At 41.5% G+C, this 11,799-nt stretch overlaps 1 protein-coding gene across 1 annotated transcript; it reads right to left on the bottom strand.

The window, feature by feature from the left end:
* Positions 1 to 5,161: 5,161 nt before the first annotated feature.
* Positions 5,162 to 7,235, bottom strand: CCL20 (C-C motif chemokine ligand 20). The gene is made up of 4 exons (XM_054205983.1): positions 7,085 to 7,235; positions 6,725 to 6,839; positions 5,874 to 5,951; positions 5,162 to 5,575 (listed from the first exon to the last, which is right to left on the bottom strand). Exons 1-4 carry the CDS (start codon positions 7,164 to 7,166, stop codon positions 5,548 to 5,550), a joined length of 303 nt encoding a protein of 100 aa, XP_054061958.1. The 5' UTR covers positions 7,167 to 7,235; the 3' UTR covers positions 5,162 to 5,547.
* Between the last annotated feature and the right edge of the window lie 4,564 nt (positions 7,236 to 11,799).

Below are 11,799 nucleotides of genomic sequence, written 5' to 3'. Positions count from 1 at the left end.
CAGTGTTCCTTCTTTCCTACGTTGCTTTATGCTGTAGGTGTCTATTGAATGGATCCTGTCATTCAGGCTTTCTCAGCAGGGAACCCAACTGCTGGGCCACACCATTCCTATTTCCAGAAGCTGGTTTTTCTCTCTCTCCCTCATTCTTACTGTAAGCGTGACTTTCCAAATGAGATATTCTTCACAGGCTGAGAAACCCCCCAACTAACAAAAAAGCATATCTGATACCTTATTACAACTATCTAGGTGTGTCTTCTCATTCACTGTGGCACAGGAAACAGTTAATGTTACCCCTTAAGCAAGCTAAATCTCCTCTGAAGCCGGTGGGCCATTACATCCATCTCCAGTAGTAAAGAAATGAAGGAGAAAAACTATAAAACAAACAGATAGAAAGAACATATACACCGTCAGACTCAACTAGAACTGCAATTTTTTTCTCTGAGAAAGTGGCTCAAGATCATAATTTCTGGTGACTGAAAGTAACGTTCACTGCAGGAAACATGACAATAACCTTCCCTTTAAATTTCACTACTACAGCTGCTACTCAAAAACATGAGTCCATTATCAAAACATTGTAACAACTAGCTTAGATGTGAAAAGCTGTTGAGATGTTCCTCTTCATCTTTTATTTTCCAAGGCTTTCTCCGTAACTTTGAGGGCTAGAGAAGCCTAGACTTTTAGGTAAATCAAGTTACTCCAGGAGGTGGAGTATTGTGAAAAATCTACTACACTGGAACGCATGGGATCCAATGGTCATATGAACAGATTTAACCAAGAGATTAGGTTTGTAAATTAATACATGTAGGAATTATTGATATATTTAATGAACCTTAGTGATTGCATCTGACATGTTCCTTGGACACCTCTCCAATAGTAAGAGTATTAACCATTGGGAAGGAACCAAATTTAATAGAACCTGAGATATGACTTCTATCCACAGAACAGATAACCATACAAAGTCAACTCCCACTTACATCAGTCACCTCTTCCGAGAGTAGGGTAGCTCTTTCTCCTTGGATTTTCATATCCCTTTGCTGGAACCGTTAGTCTAGGAAAATCTGCGGTGTGCAATCCTTCTTTTCCTCCCGTTTACATGTGCAGCTGTGTGGCCCTGATGGTAGGTAAAATCCCTCTAGTACAGGACATGCATGGTGAGTGTGCCCAGCACAATTCTGTATATGGACACTATATAGAGAATATCTGGTTTTTCAGGGGATCTCAACCCAGGCTATCGATTGTCTCCTTGATACAGAGGGTGTAAAAAAAAATAAAATTAATAGAGGTTTCAATTTAAAGTTAGAGAGTAGCAAAATTTCAGGAACACAGGAAAGTAGATGCAGATGCATACGAGTAAAATTGTTACTTTATTTTGGGGGTATAACTGAAGTCATATAAGCAAAACTATAGAAATACCATTGTAAATTTAATAATAACAATTAACAGTAGTATTTTAGTCTCTACTTTTCCTGTGACATATTTGCTTTTTAAGCATACAGTATTCTGAATTTCATCTGATGCTTTATATTAAATATGTATTTGTGATTGCATAATCTTTGAATAATTCTATAAATTCAAGGAAGCTAAAAGACTATTAAACAAGTGCCTGGCTTTACTTACAGTAGTAGCTACGTAAGCAATACACTACGCTTAATATATAATAGCAGCCACAGCACGATATCAATTGTATATCGTATTTAAATGTTCTAATGCCAGCAACTCTTGGTGAGCTTTGACGGGAAGCTGTCTGCAACTGATAATGCAGAAGGAACAAACAGCAATTTGAAAACCTTTAACAGAGTTCGGGATGCAACACTGGATGGTTAAGGCTGACACCTCCCAGAACAGAGCAACCACAAGATCATAGGAACATAGATTATAATTTTCCATTTCTGTACAGTTATACAACTATAATCACTTTGTAAACATAACACACACAATGCACTGGTTTTAGTCTGAAGATTAAAAACTTGTGATTCATATTTTGGCAATGGATGTTGCCTGTAGCCTGGTATTTGCACTAGGACTGCCAGGGCGTGACACAGCTGAGCTCAGTGTACAGAAGGCTTAATCAAGTGACAGTGTCACAAGCCTAAAGCCCTCCTTGGTTCACAAATTCCCCATTCTCTTCTCAACAAAATTACAGCTGAACGATACATCCAGTTCATGAGTAGAGTTCAGCTACATGCGGGCTCGGTGGTACTGGTAATCAAAAACAACTGACCAATTATCAACACCCATATGACAGATCTAAAAGTGTCATTGTCACTAAGTACACCCAGTAATGCTTGTTTTCACATATACTTGAAAACATGTATGCTGCAGGCTAAGAAGGGCCTTCGCCCATTTGTCTCTTGGATTTGCACATGCTTTACAACCCCTCTTGGTGTGGAAGGTGGAAAAAACAACAGCTGAGGAACAAAAAACAGTCTTCAACTGATAGTTAGGAGCTACTATCAACTGAACAGTAATTCAACAAATAACTTGTTAATATTTGCCCAGCAGATGAGATGTGGCAGGTTTTATATTTTAATAGCAAAATTAAATCAGCAGAAGGTTTGCTATTCCTTACAAAAATCACTGTCTGTGCAATGCTGTTATTTTTATTATCAACATCTCTCCTACCTTTCATTAACACCTGCTGATTTTTAAACATACAGTGTGCAGTGGCAGATAAAAATGCATTCTAAGAGCCATTCCTCATTGTATACCTTTTTCTATGTAGATAATTCCATAGGACTGTACACAGATATGAGAAAGTATAGTATTTAAACATATTTTCCCACTAGCCAAGAACAGATCCAAATCCAGAACTGGAACAGAACCAGATCCATGCATCAGGCAATACTAACCAATATCGGTCATGCTACTGAATTTGTTTAAACTGGCAACTTATACAATAGCATTTTTTTCCACAGACGACTACTGACAGCTCTCACACCTGTTATCTAAATGATATTCAAGCTCTAATAAAAAGCCTCATTGGCATTTTGGAAGAAAAAACAGTTTGTTTTTTTGAAAAATAATATATAAAGGGAAGGAAAAGGTCCCCAGATGACTGTCTAGCACTGCATGTTAAATTGTTCAACAAAATTATACATGCTGAATTAGGATCTCAGGGTCAAAGATATAAAAAAAAAGAAAGAAACTTACCTACACAAATGCAAAACAGCCCCACCAAAGTAATCAAGATTAAGCTTTTCCTAGAAATGCTCATGATTTTACGAGCTGTCAGAACTTTTAACTGGCCTCTTAAGGTTACTTACTCACAAAAATGGGCCTCAAGTCCGATTATTTTGGAGAAACAGCACTCGCTTATAATACCTGCTTGTATCCTCGGGAATGTGTGGAGGGACATGCTATTTTTATGTGGAATTTCCTATCAGTAACATAACAACCTTATCAATCTATGCTATTGAGCATAGAAAAAAAAAATTCAAATTACTTTTTTTTCTTCCAGTGAGGTTTGTTATAAAAAAAGAAAAATATTAAATTAGAATGAAAGAGGAACAACAAAAAAAAAAATCGCACAAGTCATAGCTCTGTGGATAAAGCATCCAGGTTTTTACGGCTGACAAGAGGAAGGATGAGTTACAGAAGCAATACGAAACTTTTAACAGGCCCAAGCTGGGAGTGCAAAGAGCCACCCACAGAATTTTTCATATTGATCTTCACTTTCTTATTTTGCTCACTTGCTTTGAATTTGCCAGCTTGGACTCCATGTTTTTCTGCACTGAGTTTCTGCACCATAGCTGTGGTTCCTAACGTCTCCACCAATGCCTACGTATTCCCAGGGTTGGCTTGGGGAACCTCACCTTCTGATGTTTTTAACATGAATCCATTCATTGTGTCTATACCGTTTTGTTGGTGCCAGATTTAGCCTGCAAGCTCTTTGACCCCAAACAGGAGCCCAGACCACTGCTGGCTAGTATGAGGCAGAGCTCTGAAGTTTGGCCCAGAAGCTATGGGAATCCCCAGGGAACATGCTGGGTAATTACTCCTCCCTGGGAGGCCAATAGCTTCTTACATGATATCATTAATATCAGGAACATGGATTCCACCTGCTGGAAATTAAAACAAATTAATCCTGCTTCTTCAGAGCCTTACCCACAGAGAATTGCCAATTCCCAGATTTGCAGAGCCACAAGGAGATTGCTTAAGTTCTAGCAAGTTTTGAAACCAGAAGATAACCGCCTTACACTCATGAACATGATTTAGAAAACTCAACACCTCTCAGCTCCTCTCTCAAGGACACCAAAATTGCTTTACATTTAAGTTAAATTAAAAATAATGCTTCTATCTCTATGTCTAAAAGGTACCAAAACCCAAGATGTAGATTTATCTGCAAGACTCTGGTGCCAACAATGAGAGGACTACACTTGCACAGCCTACTTGGTCACATCCCTGAAGTGTGTGTGGACCATATAATAGTACCTAAAAAGCTGAGCAGCCTTCCCCATTCAACCTGCACCCATGATCCTACAACTCCACGAGGTCCCATTACTTTTATCAGGCATCATTTGTACTTTAGTAGTGTCTGCAGACCTCCATCAACCAGATCCTGCATCAGGCAAATCTCGTTATGCTAGAAGTCATCATATACTATAGGAAATGCATAAAGGGGAGGAAAGCACTGCAAATTTCCCCTCTAGCGATAGCCCTTTAAGTTGAGAGCAAACTATGTTACCATAATCATAATCCTTCTCAGTGGATGAGCTAGAAGCTTGCCCTGTAACAATATGCGTAAGGTTTCTCCTGAACAAATAGAGAAACTGGTAAGAGAAATTCTCTCAAGTCTGATAAAGATGAAATTGAGCAAAGAAAAGGTCTTCATGTTAAGCAAAAGCTTCTTATATAGCTGCTGTCTGGGGGAGACAAAGGAATTATATCCTACGGAGTTCATAGCTACCCATACAGCAAGCAAAGTGAGCAAGGTGGAAAGTGGCTTTAAGAGGTGCGAATAATTGTTCAAGCTGGAAGCTCATAAGCAAAGGAGTTCATTTCAGGGGGAAGTCACCTTTTTCAACTAAAAAAATAAATACATAACACAGAGTGCAGATTTTAACATTTATTTTTTTTTAAACTCCAATTTCCATTTTTTCTACAAGCAGACTTTGTTTAACAATAGTTCAAGATTATAATGCTAACTACAGTTACAGGAAACATTTTGGCACAAGACATTCCAAAGAAGTAACAAAAAAAGCAGAATAAATAACCCGTTTTACATATGCTGAACAACAAAAAAAAAAGAAATAAACTTAATAAAATTCACACTTTGTACAACAGCTTAAGGTAGTCCTTACTAAATAATACTCACATCATATTAGTAACATACGAGTATTAGTAAAAATAGAAACTTTAACAAAGTGCTTAATTCAAGCAAAACAGTGATGCAATATGAATCAACTCCAGAAGTCCGACGGTTCCAAAGAAGCCAGAGACAGTGGTGAGTAAGCACACAACAGTGTACAAGACGACAATCTCAACCAAGAGGTTGAACCCAGTGGTTCTTCAGCCACGTCCGTGTTCAGTTCCCTGCTGGAAACCGTATCACATTGACATCCTCTTGAGCTTATGGCTGTTAAAAGAATGAGAGAACACACTTAAATAATGACCTCAGCCATAAGTCAATTATAAGGTTCTCTCTCCAAGATGTAGCTTCTCCTGAGAGAATAGCTCAGGTAGAAAAAGGGACACATGACATGACTGTCCCCATCAGACTCTAAAAAGGAGCAGCCATCTCTGACAGGAGATGGAAAGACAAATGTGTTCAGCATTGCCACATCAGAAGTGGTATTCAGGGGATGTAAGAAATGGGCTTTCATACATGCTCTGTTTTCATCAGCCTAGTAGTATTTAGATTTTTAAATGCCTACCTCAGGAAAAGAAGATGCTTCTTCACCCAGCCTTCTTTAGGATTTACACAGGCGTTCAGTCCACTGTAGGTGTGGAAACTGGAAAATAAATAATGATAAAGAGATCAGTAAATCATTAGAAATCCCTGCCAGTAAATACTATGAAGAGGCATTTGGTCAAAAACATGCAATTTAGTTACTCTATATAATAAACAACAGCAACCGCTTTTGTAAATGCCAGTTGGATATGGGATGCTCCACAAGCCCTCCAATACTGTATGAACAAAAAGAGATACCTAATGAAATTAAAACGTAATAGCTTCTTCAGTCTCAGGGATCATTTTTTGCACCATAAAGTTGTGTTCAATTTATTGGAACTATTGAGGCAAAGAGCTTTGCTGGATGCCAGAAATAATTTGTGAGACTAAGGAGAATAGTTGCTGTTAAGTTAAGGTGACAGATCAACATTTAAGAGGGCTAAAATCTCGTGGGGAAAAAAACTTCTGATCTCTATGAGTTAAGAGAACTCATCACTTATGTATCTGTTTACAGGTTTTGGCCAGGGAAGGCCCTGTGTCGGCTAGCGTGGCCCTCAGCTGGAGACAAAGCATGTCTTTGCACAGTGATTGCTAAACAGTCAGATTTATTGTTTACATCGTATGGCTGTGCTATGAGATAGTAGTCCCTATCAACTAGAGACGATGTATTTTGTTTACAGGTATTATATACCATTTATTCAGTTAATTTAATGTTTTGAAAAAGCAAGGAAAAAAATCATGCTTATAGTGTTCAAATCATTGCTTCTGCCCAAACAGTTATCTTAAGGTTAATACATGTCAGAAAAAACTAGTATCTTCTGAAAAGTAACTTACATGATCGCATGGATATCGCAGACTTCACTGGAGAGCTGTTCAGTATAACCCTTCAGCACCCACCGAGGCAAACGGACTTTGGTGTAAGACAGGCAGCAATCCTGGTTGCTTTGTGCTGGAATGAAGGAAAATGACCAGGTAAATAAAACCCGTTTGGACCTCACTGCCGTGCTGCCTAGGGTACTCTCTGTTCAGCCCCCTGACTATCCAGCTCCAGAAGAGGAGGATTAGGCAGCATACTGTGCTGAAATAATTCCCTTCCACCTCTCCCTCGTCCTGCTGCCAGCCATGAGCATGCACACCCCAGCGTGGCAGGCACCGAGAACCGCTTCCTGGGGCCAGACACCCGAGCTCACTCACCATCAGAGGTGCCGCACAGGAGCAGCGCCAGGAGCCCCAACAGGGAAACCAGGACCAAGCTCTTGCTGCTAAAGCCAGCCATTTCCACTCCTTCCACTTCACAGCAGCTGTGCTCCTGGGAGTGCTGGACTGCTGCTGGTTTGTCCTGCCAGCCTTGCTGCACCTCCACCTGCTTATAAAGGGGTGGCAGGAGCCATGGGAATTCACACGAGGGCGGGTTCCACTGTCATCAGCGGGTTTCCCCATGGCAAATTCCATCATGCCCGATGCGGCCCCAAGCACACCTTCCTGGTGCTATAACCAGAGATAACAGCGTGCTGGGGAAATTTTTTTTTTTTTTTCTTTAAGTAGGTTAGGAGATTCAGCCCAAAAGAAGAGGAAATAAAAGGCTGTGAGGTAATGGTTCTGTGGGTGAAGCATGTATATTTTTAGGGGTAGGAGTGTGGGTTGTGAAATGAGGAGAGTAAAGTGTAGGTAACTCTCAGTTACCTACAGAAACTGTGTATCTGCTGTGCTCTAGTCTAATAAGCCCAACTTGGGGGCAGAAGGAGATGGGCCTAACCCAGACATTCATTTCAGTATGGCACACTCAGAGGAGCTGGGTAAACGATACCAAAGCACTACATTAGTCTTTACTGGTTGGCCAACACACTAACATCAGGCTTTCCAGATTACTGCTTTCTGAGCTCCAGACTGTAGTACTGGTGGGGCCACGTGGGCAACATTGAGTATTCATGGAAATGGGTTTCTTTTACCATATATTCACTGCCATTACTTTCATAGAACAGTCAGACTTGGAAGGCACCTTGAAGACCACCTAGTTACAAACCCCTGCCATGGGCAGGGACATCTTCCACTAGACCAGGTTACTCAAAGCCCCATCCAACCTGGCCTTGAACACCTCTAGGGATGGGGCACCCACAACTTCCCTGGGCAACACTGTTCCAGTGTCTTGCCAGTTCATCACACATCTGAACCATTTCATCTGAAACACAGTTAGCCTAAAAGCAACTTGAAATAGGACTATATTTTCTACTGAATCTGTACTGTCCAGAATGCATTAATGCTGCTTCATAAGCAATAGCTGTATCCTGTTACTTTCCCATTCCAAACTTCACCCGAATATCAGAACTCCTGAACGTGCAGCTCAAACACACACAATCTTCAAACTGCCTCGCATGGCTCAGAGAAACCCCTGGAGAGAGGCGCTCTCATCTCTGCAAGTGCACTTTTGGAGCCACTACTGAAGGCTGCTACTTTCCAACACCATTTAAGTGACCTGCATGACATGAACACGACGGCTGCAGGCCACGTCCTGGTCAACTGTTGTACACAGGAGCTGCTACCAGCTCCAGGTGGTTAGAGAGTAACCTGAGCTTTAAGTAGCTTCTCTGAAGGTAGAGCTGAGGGGACAGGTCATAGTCAGTTCATAATTACATACCTTCTGTTCTTCACAGACTGCCACTACCTCTCACAAAGGGCGACTTCCTATTATTTTTTCCTAGAAATGCAAAAAATTTGAACTCTAGAACAGATTGTTATTCAGATAAATTAATTTATCTGTATAATAGCCAGAATTTAGGGAAGCTTATATGGCTGGGGTACATATGAGCGGCCTTGCAGTGCGCATGGTCACACGTGTTGGAGATGCTTCTCCTCAGAGCCACTGCCATTGGCCAAGGGACAGGGGAAGAGGCAATAAAGATCCCATGCCCTGATGTACACTGCTTTTTCTAACTGCTTTTTGGTCATTGTGAAACACCGTAAATATACACAAAGATCAATGCTGTCAGTATGCAGCGATTTCTGAACTGTTTTAAGGACCATCTGTCAGCATCAGGCAATGCTACAAAATAGATAACTAGAATGATAACACCTGAAATGCTGTAAGTTCAGCTTGGTAGCTTCTTCCTTTCCACAAAGGTAGGAGTAAACATGAATAACTTATAACTATTTCTAGATTGACAGGTATCAAGAAGCATCAGGTTGATACTAAGCAATTCTCCATCTTCCCCACTGGCACCGCTTTTTTTTTTTTTTAAACTGGCAGTAACAACCTGGGAATTTTATTTTTTTTTACTTTTTTGTAAGCAGGAATTCACACTATCCAGTCTCTATCAAGCAACTGCCTTTAAGAAGACATGAAAATTAGGCATTGGGTTATCAACTCATATTCCTCCACTTCCACCCTCCCATTTCACTCTAGTGTCGATACTATACTAGGAAAGTCTCCAGCTACTTTAGAAAGAGAATTTTCTAAGATTGTCAAGATAGTAACCCTATCTTCTTATCCATGGATAAGATATCAAGAGCATAGGATATCAAGAGCACCAAAAGCGGTAGGCAAACAATTTCAAAAATTGCTAATAAAGCCTTCTCACAAAGAGAGATCAGTTTGTCTCCTGTCTTGCTAATGCACTTGTTACTCTCCAAGTTCACCCCTCCCTCATTAGCTTGGAGACTTGAGATGTAAGTGATTATAATGGTTATTGATTAGGCAGCACATCTTTAAAAAAAACCCAACATAATACCTTAATTGGCTAATAAAAACACCACTATTATTAGAAATATTACTTCCCAATTATATCACTTCAAGTAATATTGAGTTACAGTTCTTTTGCTTACTATTAGTACCGACACAGTAGTTACATTAATATATTGGCTAAATTATAAAGAAAAATGAAAAATCACTACTAAGTGCTAGTAAACTGCAATTCTGCTGCCTTGCCTCCTGCACTGAGTATTAAGGTACAAGTCTATGCTTCCTTACAAATCTGTCCCTTCCTACTCCCCCCTCCTGCACTGTCTTTCAGACATAGACCTGGTGGAGAGTCTGGTGCGTTGTCCACAGGGGTTGCCCCCAGCATCCCGGGGATCTTGGGCCCACAGGCTGGCCTCACCAGCGCCTGGAAGCAGCCACACTCCTCCTCTAGCAAGATCCTCCCATTTCTTGCCTTCCTTCTTCATTTTATACCTTATTCCATATTTTTTTTCCTTTTCTTGAACCCACCTTTTCACCACCCTTGTATCTCCTCTCCTCTGCCCAAACTCTCCCCAAATAAACAACTCACCCCGAATTCCTTTCCTCATTGATCCCAAATCTATTACATTTGTATGCAATTTTGGTGCTTCTTATGCCATTTCCTAGACAATTACAGCTTAACATTACTGATACCTAGATAGAGGTGGCCTTGCATCTCAACAGCTCCATTTCTTCTCCATCCAGTGCTCTTTAGACAGAATGTTCTCACATGAGTTTTGACACCCCGACCTGCTCCTAAATTAAGCACAAGCAGTTTGGATACCAGAGAAACTACGTCAGCCAGTTAGTGCTCACCCCATACTTCTGCCCTCAGCCAGTTTTCATCACACCTCATTCCCACAAGAGGCCATGGCTTACGTTGTGCTTTATGTCACAGTGGGACTCTTGCTCATAGCACTCCTTTTACCTCATGGCTCAGGAAATTAGGTTAAGATTTAGATCAAAAGCCACAAGGAGGGCCTCAACTTCAGGGGCACTGTCCTTTTATTTGTTCTTTGTGCAAATAAACTGAAGCTACTTTGTACACACTAAGCAGTTTAAAAAAAATAATCAAAAAAGGTTTAATGCAGACGGCTGAAGAAAGTTGCCTTCTAGGTCCTGATATGACTCATAACCATATCTTATATCAGTCTTTACATTTACAAGTCCATAACACAAACAGAAGGCAAGAGATATAAAAACAAGGAGGTGCTTATGTGCTCAAGGGAAGCAATTATTCCCTGTGGATAAGGGGATGGCAACTGTTGTCCACCCAGACCCCATGAGACTTTCATCCCGGTTTCCCTCAGCACCTGCATGACCAAACCGGGCCATATGGACTGGCCAGGGGCCTGCAACAGGCTGGTCTGCCAGGCTGCAGGGTGGCCACGAGCACCTCATGGGCCAGTTGTGGGTGGTCATTTCTGGGCCAATACATTGCGTTTAGTGTCCTAATACTGACGCAGCTGGGAGGCTGCACACAGAGTGGGGGTCAGCGAGGGGGCTGCCCGCTCAAGGGAGGCTGTTCTTTCCCCGTGCTGGGGCCTGTGGGGCTGCGTGGGGAGGGCTGTGCCCAGAGTCCCCTCAGAGGGCCACAGACAAAGCACAAGAGGCAGCAGCCACAAGTTGTGAGAAGGGAAATTCTCATCAGACATAGAGAAAAACCCTCTTCATAGCAAGGCGGGGTGAAGCAGTGGGACAGACTGCCCAGGAGGGGATGTGAAAGCCCAGTTTGAATACCCTTGGAGATACTCAAACCTCAACTGGACATAGCCCTGCCCTGAGCATGATTTTACACTTGGGTTCCACGTTATTTTTTGTGGTGTTGTCATGTCTAACTCTCCTTTTCTTCTTTTAGTTTCCTAATTTATTTGTCTCTTCCCAACTTCCCTTTGCTGTAAGTTTCTCAACGTCCTTCCTCAGATACCCTCACAAACCCTGCTCTCCCTCCCTGTTGCTGCACTCAGAGTGTGCACCAAAGAGAAAGCACCAAAACACAGATTGACAAAGTTTCCAGCCTCTCCTACACCTCCCCTCCTGTTGTTCCAGGGCCCAGAGGGAACAGGCCAAACCCCTTCTCTATGCGTTATAAAAAGATGAGGCAAAGACAGCCTAGGTGCCAGTGCTATAGAGCCATTCAGTTACAGTTCCGAAAGGAGAGGAAACACTTCAGGGAAAACAGCCTTTTTCAAGT

The sequence above is a fragment of the Rissa tridactyla genome, chromosome 6 (assembly GCF_028500815.1).
Source record: "Rissa tridactyla isolate bRisTri1 chromosome 6, bRisTri1.patW.cur.20221130, whole genome shotgun sequence".
Taxonomy (NCBI): domain Eukaryota; kingdom Metazoa; phylum Chordata; class Aves; order Charadriiformes; family Laridae; genus Rissa; species Rissa tridactyla.
The sequence above is the reverse complement of the archived record's forward strand: the minus strand, read 5'-3'. Positions and strand labels throughout refer to the sequence as shown.